Source organism: Alligator mississippiensis, chromosome 8 (assembly GCF_030867095.1).
Source record: "Alligator mississippiensis isolate rAllMis1 chromosome 8, rAllMis1, whole genome shotgun sequence".
Taxonomy (NCBI): Eukaryota; Metazoa; Chordata; order Crocodylia; family Alligatoridae; genus Alligator; species Alligator mississippiensis.
The window spans coordinates 61886329-61908150 of NC_081831.1; the positions used below are offsets into that span (position 1 = coordinate 61886329).

A 21822-nucleotide genomic window follows, 5' to 3' on the forward strand; every position below is an offset into this window, starting at 1 on the left:
CCTGGCAGTGTCACAGGATGCCATGCAGTGTTTTCACTGTTAAGTGTGCAAACATAATTCTCAAAAGAAGCCCAAAGATTTCAGACAGGAGACCACAGAATTAAATACATTCAGACCTGCAGTGTTTTTTCCTGAGTTCTTTGCAACAGAAGAATTGCTCTATTATTTTTTTGTAATAAAAAAAAAACAAATGAGAGCTAGAACTGGCATTTTTTGAGGGGTTTCTTGAGTCTAACAAGGGGTATCTTGCACCTAAAAAATTGAGACCCACTGCCTTAAAGTATGTGAATATACCAAATTTTTGCATACTGAAAGTGGGTTTCCTCCTAGTTGCTGACGTCATCCTGTACTAGAGTTCACCAGTTCATATGCCCTCTCAAGGCTTTCCTAGCAGCTGGTAATTAAATAGCTCATTCAGGCTTTGAATCTCTCCATTCAAGAACTAAGTATTGACCCCTCAGAGGAAACTGCTGAACAGGGTTTTTGATAGGAAAGAAGGGTTTTCTATGCATTTTTAGCTTCCAACCCTCCCGTGACTTAGGACTCTCTTGTGTGTATGAAGAAGCCTTTCTTTTCTTGGCTGGGATTGGATTTTCACTATTGTCCTCATGCTTTGCAGATTGCTCCCTGGTATTGAATGTGGCTTGGAGTGCTGCCACGACTCCTGTATTGCCTGGAGACAGGTGATCTTAGGCACACTCAGAATCCTGTCAAGGAAGTGAGAAAACTCAGGCGGGTCATTTTTTCTTCTTTCATAATTTCCATTGCTTTAACACACCCTGAAAAGCTGCTAGAGCAGCAACACCCTTTTGGAAGTCATTATTTCACTGGCTGATCTTAGAGGGTGGGAATTTTCCAGTGAAGGCTGAGTTCCTTTCAAGATCGTTGCTATCCAAGAAGCCTCCTTTGACTCAAGGGACTGCAGTTAGAAATGAAAATGTGAACAAGGAAATAAACAGTTTACAGGCTTTTGTGAGAGTCATGGTTAACTGTTAAAGGCATCTGCTTCCCGCTGTCACTGCTTGTCTGTGCTTTTATATGATCTCCTCTTGCAGCGCTTTATTTTTATATATCCTCAATACAGTAAAATTCCTGTTACCACAACTTAATTTGAATTAGCCCAAACCAGTGACTACTAGAAAGTTCTTTATGTTCCCTGGGGTTAACCTAATGTTCCCCCAGCGCAGAGCAAAGCTGCAGCGTATGCAACATAAAACTGCAATATCATGGTAGTTACATTTTAAGAACATTGCCTAGTTGCAAAGAGAGCATGAATTTTGGCTTGGGGAGTAATGCAAGCTATTGCCCAAGAAACTCAGTGTGCTTTCTCACGAAGTCTTTATTTCTTTGGGTTTTTTCCTCACTCTGAAATAAGTTGGTTCAGACTGGAAGTACTGTGTTTTCAAACTATCAGTTCCTCACTGGTGTAGTTTTGTTTCCCCAAGGCCAGGCTGCCAAAGAGGGGCCAGTATGCTGCCCATTTTCTGTAACGGTGTTGGCACTGCAGTGGAAACCATGTTGCATTTGTACCTGAACCTAGAACAGGTGAAGAGCAGGCTTAATGCCGGGAGAGATCAGTTTCTGTGATATTTGTATATAGGTCCCATTAAACACAGGGCGGGGGTTTCCTTTCACCTTTGCAGGCAACTACAGTAATTCAGAGAATCCTGCATTTTATAGTATCATGGTAGGAAGAAGAGTACAGAAATACACCCAGTTCACCTGTTACGTGGTCTAAAAGTGATAGCTCTCAGTCCAGAGATTCCATTAATTGTTACCTGATTGTCAGCAAACATGATGTGCTCAGTCTGCTTCATCTGCTGAAGAGGCCTCATGTCCAGCTGTTGTGTGGAGCAGGGAAATCCTAGCATCACTCCAGTGGCTGCTGCAGGAGGGGCAATAAGGAGGTCTTGGACAGGGTCATGTTCCTCTCTCCTCACCTGGCAGAGTGCTGGGCCCTTATGTTCCAAGACTATGAGACGATGGATGGAGCTGGGAAATACAGAACTGTTGGTGAAAATGCTCCTGAGACCTTCCCCTCTCCTGGCACAATAGAAATGTTGCAGAATATGGCAGTCAGAACTTAGCACCCTCAATAATAACCTACCCTTCTATACTACTGGTCATCTAAAGCTCTTACAAACTCTTGTCCCAAGACTAAAACCACAAGCCTTCTTTCTGTGGTGGATCAGTGTCAATCTTCCTATTTTATAGATGGGGAAACTGAAGCACAAAGGGCTTATAGGACTTCCCTATGGTCAAAGATCCAGTGTGTGACAGAGCCAGAACTAACATCCTGGAGTCCCATTAGTCGCTCCAGTAAAATCTGAATTTTCCACTAGTACTGCACTGTAAGGTGTGGGGATTGACATATCTCTCATCAGCAGGTGCACTAAAATCCCCCAAGGTAGACAGTGCTTTGAAGAGAAATCACTTGTTTTGGGTTTGGCAACTCCTGGAAATTTTGAACTACGTAAAAAATATAGTCTCGGCAACAAAACAGTCACAGCAACCATGAATGGGTCTTCAGATGGCTACTTGGCCTGTAGGATGGCACAGAAGAAAAGACTTGGCAGGTGATATTCAACCATCAGCTGCAGTCTCTGCGCTGCTGAGGTGCTGTCTGCTCTATTTCTAGTTACTGGCAAGGGAGTAGAGTGTAGTTCCATGTTTTCAACCAGCAAAAGGACCCAAATGAAAGGGCCTTGAGAGATGAAAAGTACATTTATTTATTATGGTGACTTGGGACTATGTTAAGGAGAATTCAGGTCATGGGAGACATTGCTGTTGTGTTAAATAGTCCCATCAACCTGAGTGGTGGAAGAGCTGGACTCTGCTTTAATTACTGCACCCTTCCTTCCTGTACTGCATTTTATGAGAACTCTGCGAGGGTGAAGCAACATGCAGCCAACAAACTCTTAAACCTTCAGAGGTGAAACAGAGGATCAGGTGAATTCTGGCCCTTCCTCCCTTGTTCTCTCCAGATTATGCTGACCCCTGTCTTGTAAAGCCAGCAGGCCAAACAGATGGAAGGTTATAGGCAACTATAAATGGGTAGGTTTATTTGCTTTCTGCTTTTGCGTGAAACAGAGGCAGAAAGTAGGGAGGAGGAGTGCGAGTTTCTGTCCAGCTCATCTTCAGCTCACAGAGGGAAACGTGTCTAGCAAAGTCCAACTCCCAGCTGCAACACAATGAGGGGAACATTGCTTTGTGTTTTCTGCTTTTCCACTTGTTCCTCAGACCCTTTCCCCACTTGGTCAAGGTCAAGCTTCAAAGCCTGATTTGTCTCTCCAGGTTACAAAGCTGCTTGAAATAGGGAAAGAAGAAAAAAAATCATGCCATGTACTAGAGAGTCCCAAATGGTTGGCCTGAATGCCTTTCCTCTGTTTAGGGGAACACATCTTATGAAATTCACACAGCTTTCAAGATGGTCTTTTTCCAGTTTACCATCAATCCAGCTCTGATCTCATGCTGACCCTGTCTGAAGTGGAGGGAAACTGCTGACTCTGAATCCTGATGTGTTTCTGATAGAATAAAGAGCTCAAGAATGGGCCTGTATACTATACCCTACTAAATACACTGTACACCGAAAACTAAATTTCCAGTGCTTAGATTTTAGGGTAGTGGGTGCCTTCTTAAACCGTTTGAATTCCTTTAAAAAAAAGTGTCTCAAATGCCAGCCAAAAGTATTACTTTCATCAGGGCCACCACTCTACCTGAGCTAAAGAATACGTCTGAAACTGTTACACTTTTGTGCAGAAAATATATATAAAAGCCCAAACAAACCAAAGTTCAAAGTTGACTGTAGCCCACACTTCTTTTTTTTTTTTTTTTTCCCCAGGTATAATTTTTCTTCCAGTAATTTAGGTCACTGTTATGCAAGTCCCTTGTTTGTGGCTACCAGCCCAGTTTTAAAAAGTGACTTCTAATTGTAGGTGACTCATTTCTTTTTTAGAAAGCCCAGCTGAGGAAGCTAAGGTCAATGGAGATTCTGCTACCACTGAAAATCAAGGTGCTGGCATCTTAAATAGGGATCCAAGAAAGAAAGGACCAAAAATCAGAGTGCTTTTGGAAATGTGGCCTTACGGTGGTCTAAACTAGGGGATGAACATTGCACTTGTGGCTGTCTATGTCCGCTTTCAAATATATAGGTCAGGTTATGACTGGGCTGCAAATCTGACAGAAAGAAACCTTCCTTTTCCTGACTAGCAGGTTGTGACCTGGAATCTCACATCTTTCTCTCTTTCTATTCCTGTGACCTCCAGACTTTGAGAATGTTTGGACTCTAACCCAGGTCTGGATCCTGTGCCTTAGACTAGGTGAAGCCTGGAACTTGAGTGGTGTTCTTGTTCTGGACTGCAGGAAAATTGTGATGCGAATCAGGAGTCAAATTTGAGTCCAGTTCTGTTTTTATCACATGCCTTGTGTGTCACACAAGATCCAAAGCTTTTCTTCCGTTTCCCACTTACCGTTCTTAGAGAGAGACTGTGAAATATAAACAACACAAGTAGCTATCTTCAGGAGGATAGGGCCAGCAATGATGTGTTTGATTTGGCTCGCCGCAGTTGTTGTCAAACTTTCATACTGTGGGAACACTTCTAAGATTGCCTTACGGATCATCTCCCTTCCCAGCCTTTCACTCCTGAACCCTCAGCTTCTTTTTGGCTTGACAACATGAAGGAGTCATTTTAGGACAGTCTTAAAGAGACTAGGTGGAAAATAAAAGCCCTGTTAGTGTGGCAAACTGGTTATAACAGGCAGTGGTATCTCCAGGCAGGCTATGGGATGTGGGGTGCCTCTGCAAACTGAAAACAGGGTAGTCACATCTACACACTGTTTTGGCTTTGAGTACGCTAATGAGCGCTCAGAGTTAAGGACACATCTGTGCAGTACATTGACCATAGCCAGCAGTGTCATCAAGCACCCTGCATTGCTCCATGTTGGTTAAATTAGGAGGGGGTGTAGCTACACACCTAGGGTACCACAGGTTGGTTAATTAGCATAGATGCTGCTGCCTCTTCTGGTAACCTTGCTGTGTAGGCATTTCCAAATTCGCTACTAAGTAGGGAGTTGTGTACTCCATTTACCACCCCTGTGGTGTTCCTCAGTAGCTGTCTGTCTTTCTCCCAGGGTACAAGATTTGCTGTTTCTTGAATTTGAATGTGATATTTCTTGAGTTTGCCTCCAGTGTTGCACTCCAACATGCCATTCACTAACATATAATTTATCTTGGTTCTGTAAACAGTTTTCATGGTATGAAATTATCAAAAGAAGCCCCACAATGATGAAAAGAGGATATTTAAGATTGCATATGTTTCTGTAGGTGAAAAGGATCTATTCCCATGCTTATCACTGAGATATTTAAGTATTAGATCAATTAATTGATGTTGAATTTGATGCATCCACTGATATTTCAGGTGTATTCTTAAAGATGCTTTGAAAATATAGGTCCTATCATCTGGGCATAAAAAGTTCATATTATTTACAAGAAAACTTGAAATCCAAGTGATGCACAGGGATCTGTTCAATTTTTTTTGTATCATTTCAGTGGAAATTTTTCCCTTGAAAGGTGAATTTCATGAAGCTTTCCACCGCTACCTTACAATTGCAAAAATATTTAACCTTGCTGTTTCATCCTTTTCCAGATTACTCCTCTGCTGTGCAGAAATTCTCCCAGACTCTGCAGTCCTTTCAGTTTGACTTCATTGGGGACACGCTAACAGATGATGAGATTAATATTGGTAAGTGCTTTCCCTGTCATTGCAGATTTGAATTTACTTATACAACATTCTCTTTCTTACCATGAACCTGCATAACAAGAGTCTAGAGTTGATAAGTGTGTCCTAGTTCTGCTCAAAAATGGAAGCCATGTTTCTGGAACCCCTTTCTGTACATAGCACATGCAGTTTATCATTTGGGTTACACTGCCTTGTAGCACACTTTGTAAGTGCACAAACATCAATGTTTAGAATTTGACATTCACATTTCAGTAGATTGAGTTTGACCCAACATCTTTTACAACTCTGACTTCCCCCCAGCCAAAGGCTAGAAATGACCTGTAATAGCTTCTCACCTGCAGTGCCCCTGGGTGACCTCTTCAGTGTTATCCCCTGGGTTCTTACTCCCACTCTACCTGTAATAGAAAGCGCGACTCAGAACACTTGGTCATGGGTCCTGAACCAGTAGTGCTTCTAGATCTAAATTTGCTTTAAACTGTTTTATAGCTAGCTGCCCTGGTGTTCTGGAAACTGTAAGCCTCTGACCCACATGGAAAGTAATTAGCATGTGCACAGTTACATAAAAAGCACCCCCCGCCCTCAGTGTATCTGTAAAGCATCAGTTTTGCGGAGGCAGCCTGTGGTGCATGGAGCTTTCCTGTTCCCAACGCCTCCATTTCTGGGTTAGGTTTCCATGTAGTTTAGTTTCCTGCCAACCCAATGAATTCTTTGTAGGTTAAACATCTGCCTGATGCATCCAGAGAGCTAAAACTATAGCACTAAACTGCCTAAAAAAGGCATTTTTTGAATTTGTCTGTCTCTTGGATTATCTGCTGCGGTTGAGCTAGCAATTTTAAAGTCTTGGAACTGTTGTGGTGACACCCAAACAAGGGCTGTGAAAACACACAGAAATTTCTTAATGCTGTTGGAGAACTTGGCAGGCTGCAGGAACTAGGACAGGAACTGCCCGCTGATCTGCTTGATTCATGTGAGCAGACGGGATCATCAGAAGTAATGTCATTCAGCTCAATTCTGCAAAATACTGGTAAGCTTCCACTCCCAGGAGAAAGTACTCAGGATTGAGTTCATCGACAGGGAGATAGCCAGGTTACTCCTGCACACTCAGGCCAGATTAACATTATTTTTCAAACTTCCCATTTAACTTTGCCCACAAGACTGACCCTCAGCAGAAGGAGAATCAAATAAAGACAAAGCTCAGTTCTTTTAAAATGCTTTTCTTTAGATTTTTAGAGCAAATTGTGGCTTGCCTTTTGGACACTGATTTTCCTTTAGTGCAAAACTTACAGGTGAAATTTACTGGAAATGAGTCAGAGCCCAGCTATAGGAGAAAAAGAGTTATTGAATTTCTGAGCTCTTCTAAATAATGGACCACAAAACTGCATATAAATCAACCCAACTGGGAACGGAAGGATCTGAAGCAAAGAGCCATCCAAGAAGCAAGTGTCTCTTTCCTGTTAGTCTAAAAGGAAGAAAAGTTTCATCTTCCCAGCTCAGAGTGAATGTGGAGCCTGTCTGTCCATTACTCTGGAGTGGGTCTGGAGGCAAGAAAACAGCGACTCTTCATCCGTTTGCTTGGGGAAGCTTGTATTGCTGCTGCATCTGCTCTATAGAGCACCTGTTCTATGGATAAAGAGAGCTTTAGTCTGCAGAGCTATCCTCCTGGCACCTTTCCCCCATCCTAGGTGCACTGGAATAGAAAATCATTTGTTCTGGGTGTATTGGGGAAGGGCAAGAAGAATTAACATGAACATAATGTGAATGTAGCAGCAACATAAAGTTCTTTAGTTGCAAAACAGCTTATCCTTTAGTAAGCTAATCTTTTCTGATCCACTGGCACGAGAAAGTGAGATATGTATTTTCATTTGTTTCTCTTCCACACCAGCTCCTTCAGTCTGAACCAGCTCAAAAAACTAAAAAGCCTTCTCAAAGTCTTTTCTTTATTTTTGTATAATAAAAGGAGCATGTCACTGATATCTCAGCAACGGCTTTAATCTTTTTACCTTTAGAAGTCTCCTGACATGGCTGGGACCTGGAAGGATTCTCCTAAGACAGCATCTAATAATTTGGAGGTCATTCATAGAATGTAGGACTAAAACTCCATAGAGCATTTTCTATTAAACTTCAAGGGAATGTGAGCATAATATGTGAACAGTGTTGCATTTATTGCATGGGCAGACAGTAAAGGTATTGCTCTTTACACATGCAGAAAAGTACTAGGACAAAATTACCACTCTTGATTGTAAAATAATAAAGCTTACTACTTCTAACATGACTCAGGAAGAAGACATACGTGGGGTTGTCTCTTGCAGAGTGCACTTTCCCATTAGGAGAAATGGCTAGTGATATGTGCTGATTGCATAATAATGTAAATCAGACATAACTGAGTCACCAAACAGGTTTAGCACAGCAGTATACAGCCACCTCTCCTCCCATAGCTATAGCAGAGAGGCCGAAACACTCTTTGAAAAGACCCAGAGAAACAAGCAGCTCTGCTGCTGAGAAGGCTGTTATGGGACAAGGGGAATTTGCACCCATTTTAGAGAGCTCTTAATAGAGCATTCCAAATGTACTGCTGGGCACAGATTTGGCTCCACCATTACAAGAGGAGCCATTTCCATCTAAATTAACAGATTTTGATCAGGCCCTTGATCAGACATGGGGCTTGCATGGCATCTGTAAATAAGCAGTTCACTGAAAGAAAGTTGTTTGGTTTTTTTTCTCCTATGGCTTATTTTCTTTTTGTACCCACTGGATATTTAGGTCTTATCTATTCTGAAAGACTGAGATGCCTGGGAAATAGTGAAATTACAGCATCACAAGAAACAGAAATAGGAAAGAGGAAGGGAGCTCTAGTCAGACTGTTTTGAAATTACACCAAACATTAAAAAAATGATGAATTAGACTCAGCTAAACCACAAGTTTTTTGAAGTAATATAGGCTCGGAGGTTGTCATTTTGTTTTCTGAGTGTGGGATTTCTTTTGGTTTTGTTTTGTTTTTCTTTTTTAATTTCTCAAGGGTTCACATTTTCCTGCTCTTTTTCCACAAGATAGACTGGATTTTTTTTCCATGTGCCTTGGCAAACTATGACTTCAGTACATCAAATATCAAGAGACTTGCAATTAAATTGTAACAACTGGCAGCATTTAGTATAAGTCTATAAAGCAACCTGATAATAAGAACAACAAAACAACTTTTCAGCCTTGCTTTATATTTCATAAAGCAGCAAAAAAAGAGCATACTAGCACTTCAGGGATTTTCTGCATCCATCTGTGATTGCTTTTACCCTGGTTCATTCTCCTTGAATATATGGATACTTCAGATTTCACATAGCCATGGGTGACCATACCGAGTGTTAAAATGCCTCAGCTTGGAGACCAATAGTGGAATCATCAAGCCAGTGTGTCTTTAGGGATTTAAAGCTTTCAATTTTTGGAGAAAAACCCAAATCATGGACTAATCAAAAAGATTGTGTTTTGATGATGACAGCTGAATTAGTGTATCAGGAAGTGGTGATTTTTCTCTTTCTCTCTGTCTTGGCAACTCTACAGAAAATCCCACTACAATACCTAGCATACTCATTCATTTGCCATGCAGAAGGTGCAACATCTGCCTTTTTATCAAAAGAACAGCCAGATTTCCTAAGTGGCTGCCTGAGGATATGTATATTCCTCTGAATGCTGGGGTGAGCCGTCAGCTTTCTGTGAGGCCCAGGACTGCATGCTGCCCACTTGCATACACGGGTGTACAAGCCTCCTTACATACCTGGATACTCCCATGCTTCATTAGCAGCCCTGTTTGGGATGTGCCAAACCACAAAGAGCAGTTTTAGAGCTACTTCTCAGGAGGCTGTCCCTTTTGAGAGCTCTTCCCTCTGTTTTTTTAAAAGCCATATGTTTTCTTGAAATTCTTTTTGTGGGACTAATTGGCTACTTTATCTATGAATGTGGAGTCTGGGCTATAAACAGGCTAGGAGTGAATGTAAATAGAGGACAATAGCAATTCTGTGGCACATAAGGAAGTCATTAACTACAGGGCCCTGTATGTTATGCCACATAAAATCACAGAAATGTGGGGCTGGAAGAGAAACGAAGAGACTCGGAGGTAGGATCAAGTGCATCTTCTTTCCTATCAGATCTTCATCTCCAACAGATGTTTGTCTGACTTGTTCTTAAAATCCTTCAGTGACTGGATTTCCACAACTTCTCTGGGTGATCATTCCAGTGTATCAGTAGTCTAGTAAAAAGAAAGTTCCCCCCCACCCCCCCTCAAATCTAACCTCCTTTGCTTCAAATTAAACTAGTTTCTTTTTTTATTCTATCTTCAGGGGAAACAGTTGATCTTTGTCTGCTTTATAAAGCTTTTTAAACTTCTGTATTTTAAGATAATCAAATCCAGTTCTTTCAGCTTTTCCTAGTAAGTCACATCTCTAAGTTTCCCAGTAGTTTTGTTGCTCTCCTCTAGACTCTCTTGTCTTTGTCTATATATTTATTAAAACGTGGTGCCTGAAATTGGACACAGTGCTTCAGGTGAGGCCTCACCGACATCATGTAAAGGGGGGTAATTAAATCCTGTGTTCTACAAATGATATGCCTGTTAATATTTCCTGGATTTAAATTAGCTGTTATTGCAACAGTATCAGATTGTTTACCCGTATTTGGTTGTGATCCAGTATACTCTTCAGATCATTTTCTGAAACATTGCTGCCTAGCCAGCTCTTCCCAATACTGTATTTATGCATTTGTTTATTTCTTTCCTAGATGCAGAACCTTGTACTTGGCTATAGTGAATTTTATCTTATTGATTTCAGACCATTTCTTTACTTGTCAAAATCATTTTGAATTCAGATCCTGTCTTTTCAGGACACTTTCACTCCTTCCCAGCAGGTAGCCTTATACGTTTTAGAAAGTGCACACAAAATCTGTGACATTAATAAATGAAAACCACTAAAAAGAACCAGTCCATACCAGATTCTTCAGTCTGTTTTAACCTTTTGTTCCAGTATCTCTCTAGGTACAGTGCATAATAGATTTTCTATCGGCACTAAGGCTGTATCTAGGTATAGGCCTTTTTTCAGATCCTTGCATTGTAGATCTGACACTGTCCAGTAGTTCAGACAAAGGAACCAAGCTGAGATCCAGCCATCAGGTTGTCATAGCATTTAAATAGTGTGCCTTCACAGGCATACTCTCTCCCACCTGACCTGGGTTGCTAGAGTCCCCTTGTTGCTATGCTCCCCAGTCATCGGGCCTATCCTTTCTGAAGATGTCAGGAACAGTTCTCTAGTTCCAGTGCCTTCATCTGCCTGCATTGGTATCCTCCACTTTCAAATGTCATGGACCTCCAATTGTACAGTGTTCCTACTGGGTAGCTTTGGGACTGGTGGAGTAGTTTGACTCCTTTCTCCCTCCACCAGCCCCTTCCCTTGTCAGTAAAAGTACATTTAAGCTTTCCTTTTCTTCTCTCTCTCTTCAACCCTTTCCCTCCTTCGCATGTACTCCACAAACCTTGCTTGATAACCTATTCCATATGTTCAGCCATGTGGGGTATGAAACATTTCAGCTTGATTTCCCCTTTGACTCCTTAGTTCTCTATTATTATTATTGTTGTTATTATTATTATTATTATTATGGTAATTTCTGCTACATTACCTAGCTGAGTTTGCAGAGGGACTAGACAGTGTGCTGTTACCTCATGAGATGGAGGCTGAAATGATCAGACTTCTCTGCACTAGCCAAGAAGATAATTAATTAGTGCTGTCCATAAGGCTTTTCCTATGCATTTGTCTCATCTCTCTTAAGGATTAGCCCAGAGATCGGGAGGGAGGCAGGTACTTAAATTCGTTTTCTCTTAACAAACAAGCCTCCATGAAGACCAAACCACTCTGATACTGTTCTGGCCAGGTAGAGAATAGACCATAGGGGCTATGTCTACACGAGATGCTTTATTGCACATATTGCTTTATACTTTATTAAATAGACTAATATACTGCACAGGAAAGTGTCACCATCTACACATGCAGGTGCTTACTGCGCAGTAAATTAGTCTACTGTGCAGTAAATTTCCTACCTGGATATGCAAGTAGTAAATTTACTGCTCTGTGAAGTCAAATAGCATTAAATGCACAGGTTGATGCACCTAGGAAGCAGTATTTTGCTGCCTGCTCAGTGGTTGGTGGAACAGTACTTTTTTGCATCAAACAGTTTCAGGTTGCCATTCATTGTCCTCTTTTTACCAAACTGTAAAGCACCATTCATGTAAGAAGTGATCAAGCTCTCCTAAATGAACTCTATCAGCATGTTGTCCTTGCTGATAGAGAACAGAGTATCTATTATAGAGTGATCATGGGGCTGTGAGATCTTTCAAATTAATTAAATAGCCTTCATGAAAGTTCAACCGTACATTTTTCAACCTTATGCTCCTTCTCTTAGGTAGATTCTGCGTATGGGCTTGGTGTGTATGATGAGTTAGAGAAATGGAAAGTTCACAATACTCTGAATCTAGAACCATCTGGACTGCCTGGGATAGAAACAAATGCGCTCGCTCCAAATGCTTCTCTGGATCGGTTTGCCGTTCTGTATTGAGCATAGCAATCATGAGTACAACATGATTTCAGCACTAATTTGTCCAAGGTCTGTGCTAATTAGCTCTTTCATTTATCTCTTTCTAGCTGAATCCTTTAAGGAGTTTGCAGAATTGCTCCAGGAGGTAGAACTTGAGAGATCAATGATGGTAAGCTGACCTGTCCCGAACAACTGTTGTGGCTTCTTTGGTATTTTGATATTTAACTGCAAAGCTTGATATTTTTGAAGAAATCACTTGGCCAGGCTTGGAGTATATAATGAGAAAAATAACTGTTAAAAAGGAACATGGTTATCACTGTGCTGCACAGGGGGTAGCTGTCACTCCTACACAGAAACTCATGTGGGAGTAGGATATTGAACTTATTTCTTTCTGTTTCCATATGGTTTGCAAAAAGTGACCTATCTTAGCTCTTTGCAGTATCAGAGCTAGCTGAGCTCTGATTCCACCCAAGAAAGAGCATTGGTTTGGGCATACACCCAAAGCTGGTTATTTACATTATACGTGGTAGGGAAGTGACAGATTTCTCATGAAAGCACAGCAGACATGAAGGGTCTCAGAGCTGCTCTTGGTCCTACACGATTATAAAGGCTTGGGTCTCCATATCAGTGGCACCTTGATGATGTCTATTTTTAATTGTTTCACATACAGAGGTCACCAGAGGGCAAGTAGCATGTTAACACCTATTTCACCAAAATTGCCTGTTTGCAACCTATGAACACTATTCCATTGTTCTCTGCATCTCTCTCTCCACTGCATTGCACCACTTTTCTGATACCTACTCTATTGGAGAGCCTAAGCCTTCACTGTGTTTTGTGCCAGTTTACTTAATATTTTAAACAAACTAATAGTCAGCACAAGAAGTGTGAAATGTACCCTAAATTTTGCATAATGCAGAGCAAATCTAAATATGTCTCACATTTGCATTAAATTTCCTCACCAGCATCCTACTGCATTAAGGATTTTGTGTTTTTAGTTCTGTGGTCATTTAACTCTGTCTTAGTTTATGGTCAGTTGCTTAGTAGGTTTGGGAGCCCAAAACTGTTACCCAGTTAAAAGCCTAATAGTGGAGAAAATGTAGGTTCCCTGGCTCAGCCTCAGCCAGCCCAATTGTGCTTTGGCAATGTACAAGGTAGTTACAATTTCCAATTGCCCAATCATTCAAGAGAAGAAAACCAGAAACCTGTCATATACGCTAGGTTTCCCATCTGGGCAAGACAGGCTAGGCTGAATCACTTTACATCCACCTTCCGGCCTGTACAAAGAATGTCTGTATTGGCATTACTGTTCTGTATGTTGGAAGGCAAAGGAAATTGGAGGCCTTGGAGGGCTCCCAGGGACATGTGAAGAACCCCCCTCGGGGCTTATCCATTGATAAGCAATACATAGTATTGACATCTTCCTCTGAATGCTCCAAAGGGCTCAGGAACAAGGAGAGCCATTCTTATTATACAACATAAAGGAGCCGGGGGTTGAAGGAGACTTGTCTCATTTAACTTGCTGGTCACCAGGGAAGATCCCATCAGGTGTTCTGCTCTAAGCAGGCAGAAACGGCACATGGCAGGTGCTCTGATGGGCTGCCGGGTTTCCCCTGTCATTCTGAAGGATCGTGTTCTGATGAGCCCAGCTGTGCTTTGCCTGGAACAAATTATTTCAGGCTTTCTTCACTCAGTAAAGTCAAATGTTGTAAAATATGAAGTAATGCACATTTTTATGGCTTTTTAAAAATTGAGTGAGCAGCCATTCCCCCAGTGTTCATGCCTCTCCTGGGATGCAGCTCCAGCAGTGTGATTCACTCCCTTCTGTCTCTCATTACATTGTGCCCTTTTGTCTCCAGAGCTCCTCCATCATTTATTGAATGCTGGCTCCCCATTTCACACTTAATCCAGGAAAAAACACGAAGGTTAGAATCAGTGGAGGCCTTTCACAGCATGCCAGGAATTTGCTACTTGGCTCTGCTTTCCCCTGCCCTAATACAGTGATTAAAAGGCTTCCACTAGGCTGTCTGGCTGAATTAGAAAGACAGGGATAGCTACACCTCTGGGGATGCCAGGACTCGGCTCTGTGTGGTTCTACAGCAGGCAAGGGTGAGGGTAACAGAAGAGAAGGAACCAGCAATGGACTGAAATCAACTGACAGAAGGCAACGAGATTTTTTTTTTTTTTTTTTAATTTCATCTCTGATCCCAGTGGCTACTTAACTGCTGGATGGGTGGATGGATTCTGGGCATTACCAGCAACTTCACAGTTTGCAGGTGCTTAGTGATACCATCTGAGATGTTTTCTTCATCTTTGTCTACCCTTGGCACATTATTTATAGGATCAGCCTCTTTACAACACATCCACAGACTATATATTTGTCACTATCTTCCCCTAGTCTTCTACTGAATTCTGTGCTGTTCTCACTGCACTGATAGAGCTCTCTCCTTTTGTCCCCCAGCTTTTACAGAAACAGGGATGGGAAACCTGGACTGGTTAGGCTGGAGCTGGGACCAGTGGCACAAAGAGAATACAGGATTCCCTGGGAACAGTCAGACAGCCTGCCTGAGGGGAACACCCTTCACTGAACATTTTTAATCAGATAAATTAAGACTTGCAATTTTTTAAATCATCTTTCCTTTTGCCCCAGGATCCTTGTTTAGCCATTGTGTGCATTAACACTGAAAACTGCCTTACTGCAAAGGGACCTGCTTTCATTCCCCTTACTGATTGTGAGTCAGTAAGAACAGTCCTCAAGTTATGTATTTGAGACCCAGGTTTTAAACTCATCCCATACAAGTCTGCTAGGGTCCCCACGTTTAATGCATTCAGAAACCCTGAATCCTGAAACTGAGTTTATGGAAAGTGCTATGCCAAAGATACAACACTAGCCTCCTACTCTCCCTCATGCCTTTCCTGCACTCAGCTCCAGGATGACACTGTGTCTCTGGGATTTGGGTCTTACCCATATCAGGACCTTGCTGGACTGACATATGGGGTGGGGTGCAAGTTACTCTGGGTTGGTTAGGTTTAAAAATGGCCCATTTCAGAATAAATTCAGTCATTTCCTAGGAATGCATTCATTAGCTTTGGTTTGTTCTAGTCACCAAGAAATGTTGGCAGTAAGCCAGACTTCTGGCTTGGGAATCGTATTCACCTGCTATGGTTTTGCACTGAATGAAGAATAGAAGCTATTGCAGACAAGCAGGGCTTGAGCAGCGCCTTTTGAGTGGCATTGCAGTGAAGACAAAGGCTTCTTTTGGTACCAAATACAACAGAGGCAGAGAGAAGCAGCTGCAAAGGGATGCACATCTCTTATCCTGTTCCTGTCTGCTAGACTGGGCAGGATAATCCCATCCTGACTGGTTATTGCAGACTAGAAACAATCAGAGTTAAAATAAGGTTGTGGACTCCAGTGTGCGTGATGCATGCAATTGGTTCCCTGGTGTTTTATTTCTGCAGGACAGAAGCAAATAAAACAGACTTGTCCTCTCATGGATGTTTCTGGGTTCTCACAGAACACTTTCTATCAGCCCATCCCATGGGAGTTGGGCATAACAGCCAATTTCAGCCACAGGGGAACAAGTAGAGAAACCTTGTTATTTCCTTTGAAGGCCTTGCATTGTGTGGAGTCTTGCTGCAGTGCCCAGCAATAGGGTCACCAAAGAGAGGTGGCTTACAGGCAACATGGAGTTCCTCTTTTAAGGACGCCAGTGCCAGAGTGTGAATAACAGGACTTGGGACAGCAGTGCAGATCACATTCAAGGCAAAGACTTATGTTTTGTTATGGGCATTTGGGTGTTTGTCACTAGCTTTGCTCTGCAGTTTGGATTGAAAGTGTCCAGAAAAAATACTATGGCAAACCGTTTTCTCATAAAGAATGCTGTGTGTCCCAGTTTAGAACAAGGGTGTCTATGACACTGTTACAAAGGTCCCAAAAGCCCAAGAGAATATTCCTTCTGTTCTCTTATGCCCTAAAGTTTGGCCTTTTGATTCCTGTAATTCAATAGGAAACAGCAAACTAGAAAATGATTAAAAACTTACTGTGGAAGATGGTAGCAGAATTTAACAGAGCATTAAGTTGCCTTCCCATGGTATTGTAGAGATTGTGGACCTGCAAAAGTCTAATAGTAACCCTGACCATTCGAGTTGTATGGCATGTCCTCAAAATCCCATGTGACATAGGTTAATATTATGCCCACTTTAGGGATGAGGAAAGGGGATATTGAGAGGGCAAGTGACTTGGATTAAGAACAGTCAGCAAGTTGCTGGCTGAGCTGGCATTGTTTGTTCCTGGTTTTCATCCTGACATGATCTGCTGGTCTGTGCAGCTACCAATTAGCTAACAGATATATGTCATACAGTTAAACTCTTTCTTCTGTGTTTTTCAGGTGCAAAATGCTAGCGATTTGCTGATTAAGCCACTGGAAAATTTCCGTAAGGAGCAAATAGGATTCACCAAAGTAAGTGATGGTGTGGCTTGATTTATTATTATTAGTAGTATTATTACTACTAGTATTATTGACAGAGGCCCTGAATAGATTGGGCTGAGATTTTCTGCTTACTGTCCCAATTCACTGGGGGCATGAAGAACTTCTCCCCTCCCCTGTGCAGGCATTTAGCTGCCAAAACAAGACTTTTTTTTTCCCCCCAACTTTCAATCATGAGCAACATCAAGGCCCCTTCCTGAACTCCTGGCGCTCAGCCCTGGCAAAATCCCAGCACTGTGCCCTTCCTAAGAAACCTATATCCTTTCTTCCATCAGAGATCAAAAATATCCCCTTTTTGCATTAGTGCATGTGCCAGCAAGGATGGAGGAGAGTGCAAAGTTATACATCTTGGACTTTTATATGAAATTCAGTTTGGAATAACAAATTAAATGCTTTCCCCATGCCCAAAATATATCTGAGGGGAAGGAAAAAATGTGTAGAGGCCAGCAATCAGGACTTAATTATGACCATTGGGCTCACTTTCTGAAATATTTAAATAAGGCTGCTAATGGGTCTTTCAGATGCACCAAGTTTTTAAAGCAGAACACCATAAAAAGTAAGTTTGCACATGAGTAGAAAATATTATTTCTCTCTTGTCTACTATCAAGAAGCAAGGTTCCATATTACTCAGCAGTGGCTTGAAATGGGGCTGGCTCTGAACCAGCTCTGAAATGGAGATGTTTTGGAGAATGCTTAGAGTTTGGATTCAGCCCAGCCCATCTGGAGTCTCTGACATTTAGTAAATACTGAATTGGAGAAAATGAGAACGAGGTCCCATCCCCAAGCAGTTGTGCTTTTAAAGTATGTATTTGAAGAACCACCACAATGTAAATAGGTTGAAGCTTGTGCCATGTTGCGATGTCTTGGCACAGTGTGTGTGACTGTGTGCTCCAAACACAATAAAAATAGCCGTATCTATAACCAATCACCTTTCTCAAGCACCTGATAACCAAATACAATCCACATGGCTGCTCAGAGACCAGTTTCATCCGTTTTTTTGTGGAATGGCCTTCATTAGCAATGACATCAGCAGGTTTATCGATTGTAAGCTGCTTGGGGCATGGACCATCATTTCCTTATGAGTCTGTACAGCATCTAGCACAGTGGGCTCCTGAAATACCACTGGGGCAACTTGGCACTACTGCCAAATAAATACTTTAATAATAAGGCACCAATTTTACCTAAAGTTTCCTTCCTGAGCTAATCTTTAAGGTTCCTTCCATCAGGATCTATCATGTAGGCTTCCTTTATTCTCACTCATCCCTTGTTTCTTTGGATGGCATAATAAGCCACCAGCTTCAGGGAGTCCAAAGAACCAATCCCAAAGGGATCAACCTCTGCTGACAGGCTTCAGATGGACATTGTCTGTTATATTGCATTGAAGAATTTAAGAAGCTTGTATGCAGAAATGGAGAAAAGACAAAGGGGTGCCCAGAGAGAGAAGTGTCTCTGAGTTCTGTATAGACTTCTGTCCCCTGGTAGGAAATGTTAAATGGTGAGTTTTTAGGGACACTTGAATGAGCAAAGGGTTGTGGCCTATTAAACTGGACTCAGGAGGGTATTTTGTTCCTTGCCCTTCAACACACACTCCAGCATAGATTAGGAAGCAGCACCTTGTCCTGCGTGCTATTATGAGGTGTTGAAGAGAAGGTACAATTTATGTGAGTGTTTTAAGGGCTATTTGAGCTCTCTTCAGTACTGTGGTACATGTGCAAAGCATGGAGAAATGGAGACCTCATTAATAAATAACTGCCCCCCATGCACCTCCCCACTTCCACTGTTGCCCCAGCTTCCACATCCTGTCTTCAGGCTTGCAGAGATGGCCTACCAAAGCCTAAAACCACATCCCCATCCAAGACCCTACAAACAGGGATGAGACATCTGAGCACTCACAAACTCGCAGAGATATGAATCCACTCTCTTACTTAAATAATTGTCCCAGAACTGCTGCATCCTCAGCATTAGGAAGTGAGGGGCAGAGGAGGGCTAGTGCAGTTACAAGAGCCTTTCATCCTGAGGTCTCACCAATAGGCAGGCTATAAAAGATAAGAGACTTGGCTCCCCTGATTCCTGCCTCAGCCTCATTTATCTCCATTGACTTCAGCATAGTGCCTCCTGGTTTACAGCAGCGAGTGTGAGGTCAGAATTGAGCCTTTAGTTGTGCTGAGCAGAGACATGACATTGAGCCTTTAGTTGTGCTGAGCAGAGGCATGACAGAGATAATTTGTACTCTCCGATTCCTGTTTTCCATGTCTTGTCAGAGTCGCCTTCTGTAAGATGTTTTCCATTCTCTTTCAAGGACACTGGTGCCAGATAGGAAGGGCATTTGAATTGGGCTTTCATGATGCCTGTGGTTGGTAAATGGCCAGATAGTCTGACTAGGACATCTGAGTCTGCACTAACCCGTTTTCCTGGGAGATGGATGGAGTCTGTCTGAAATGGGGCATTCCAACACAGGCACCCATGTAGGGTGTCATTAGGATACCGCACAAACGTCTTTCGTCAGGTTTCCTTTTCTGCCAAAGCAATGCCTTGGATTGTGGCCGTTTTCATGAATGGTAGGCAGGGCTGGATTAATTCATAGGCAAACTAGGCATGTGCCTAGGGCCCTGAGCTGGGGGGAGCAGAGTCCTTCCCTCCACGGCAGTGGTGTGAATGGACCTGTCTGCCTCCCTTCCCTTTCTTTCCCCTCCCCTGGGCCCTGAGCTGCGGGGGGGCCCCAGTCCTTCCCTCCATAGTGGCAGCGCAAATGGCCCTGTACGCCTCCCTCCCCTTCCCTTCCCCTCCCCTCACTGCTGCAGCGGCCACCAGGTCTGAGCCCTGCTCCCTACGGGTGGCAGAGCTGGGGTGGGGAGGGTGGCCTCGACCAACCCGGGGCCCACAAGTTGGTTTGCCTAGGGCCCACTAAAGGGTCAATCTGGCTCTGGTGGTAGGTAGCTGTTTGTGTGTATGAATGGTAGGAAAGTAGCAATATAAGGAACATCTGCACTGTAGTTATCTCCAAGGCAGCAAAGGATGCCAGGGTGAGATCAGAGCTCACTGGTCTCTCAGTCCCTAAATATACCATGTACAGGTTTCCCTCACTTTATGCGGGTTCTGTATGTGCAAGTTCAGTCTTCTGCAATGACCCTTTTTATATCAAAATTTGTTATATGCGAGGTAAATTCACTCCTGTGCGATCGGTGTGGGGTAAACCTGCACTCAGCTGCTGTGTGCGGTGCATTGTGGGAGTGACGCACGCCAAAACATAGTCTCCTGTGTGGATTTGTGCTCCGTGCTCATTGTCTGCGACACGTGTTTCTGTAGTTGCCATCCCCATTATGGCTTCTAAGCATCTCACTGGCTTATCTCCTATCCCTCTCTCTAGTCCACTACCACCCACTAAACATTCACCACCACCCTGTGCTTGTGTGTACTGTTGTCTGCTGTTGGTGAGTACCAAAATTGTCTTGTAAAAGTGGTAGAAATGGGTCTGGAGGTCAGTACAGTCAAGGTCTTGGAACGTATCCCTCTTTGTTACGTTGTAAAGTGGGTTCTTTATATGAATTCAAGTTATGTGCTGTTTTCTAGGAACGCATGTACAGCATAAAGTGAGGGAAACCTGTACTCTAAAACTGGTAGCTAGTGAACGATCAAATGAAATGAGAGCTCCAGTGGGATCCAGAAAGAGTATATCTAGTGCAGTGTTCTTGAACCAGCTCTACTTATACACTTCACAGCTCCACTTCACAAGAGAGAAACAGGCTGGTGGGTTTGTTTGTTTGTTTTTAATCTACATCATAAATATATGGGCCAGATCATTGGCTTGATCCAAAGCCCAGTGAACTAGAAGTGAATGCTTCCATAGTTTTCAGTGGGCTTTGGATCTGCCCTGTGCTGCTTACCTATTACAGTAACCATTGAGCGCACAGTATATCCAGTAAAAATAACCATGACATTTGAAAATAAATGGAAACATGCAACAAGTTCTCTCCCTCATGGTGCTGGAAAGGGGAAGCTCTCAAAAAGGAGAAGGAAGGAGTGGTAGTTACTGGTGTTTTGAGGAAGGAGATATGCTAACTGCCACATGGGAATATGAAAAAGGAAAAATTTACATTTGATTAGGACACCCAGGAACCAAGGTTAACTGGAAAGATGTCACTTGTATAATATAGTTACTTTTGATCTATACAACCTACAACTCTGGGGTTTGGAGGAACAAAGATGCGTTGTAGCAGAAATCATTTTTTTATCAGCCCAAGAAAAGATGTTGGTCTTTGTAGAGCAGTAGAAATCACTTCAGCATGTTTCTGCAGGATAATGCTGCCCTACTGACAAACATGAGAGCTTTTTCACATGAAAAGAATGCGTCTGTTCTCCATCTTCTGATTTCATGACTGTGTAGCTAAGTGCTTTGACATTTCTATTTGTAAGCAGTGGCCAAGCTCTATGTGTGGTTTAGGATACCTTTCATAGCTTTTCTGTAGCCATTCAGCCTATGAGAAATTGTTGGGAAAAGTTTGGTTCAGGTCCTCCTTTGTAGGAGACAACTCTGGGAGCTTCCTTTTGCTTTTGTTCGATCGTTTCCCAAACCTATTGAGGATCAGTGTGGTGAGACACAGGAATATTTATTGCTGTATGGGATTCTACATAGGCTGTAACTGAAGATGAAGGAATAGTCGATGCACAGGAGATTCTGTGTTACTCCAACGGTACTTCATGGACTGTAGATTTCTGCAGGAAACAGAGCTTTAAAAATATGTGTGATATGAAGTCCATAGAAAGCCCAAACTTGAACTGTACATCTACTACCGTGCACCATACTTATAACTGTCAACTTTTCCTTTAATCCATATTAAGCTTAGTTAAGACTGGCTTGTAGTTTGTTATCCTGAAACATTGCCTTGTCAGTGTTTGAGGGTACAGCATTTAGACCATAAGTAATCAAGCCTCTTGGTCCCAGTTCACAGCATGTAGCTCCGAGGTAAGTATTTTTAAAAGGAGGAAGTAAGGAGAAAGAGTGATTTTCTTCTGATTATTCTAGAGTTGAGTTCTAA

At 42.5% G+C, this 21822-nt stretch overlaps 1 protein-coding gene across 1 annotated transcript in view; it reads left to right on the forward strand.

Annotated features, from left to right (window-relative positions):
* OPHN1 (oligophrenin 1) overlaps positions 1-21822 on the forward strand; it is a 110567-nt gene that overhangs the window by 37884 nt on the left and 50861 nt on the right. The window contains exons 2-4 of the mRNA XM_006274729.4: positions 5646-5741; positions 12407-12468; positions 16688-16759. Coding sequence (XP_006274791.2) covers positions 5646-5741; positions 12407-12468; positions 16688-16759 — 230 coding nt within the window. The remainder of the gene's footprint in view (positions 1-5645; positions 5742-12406; positions 12469-16687; positions 16760-21822) is intronic.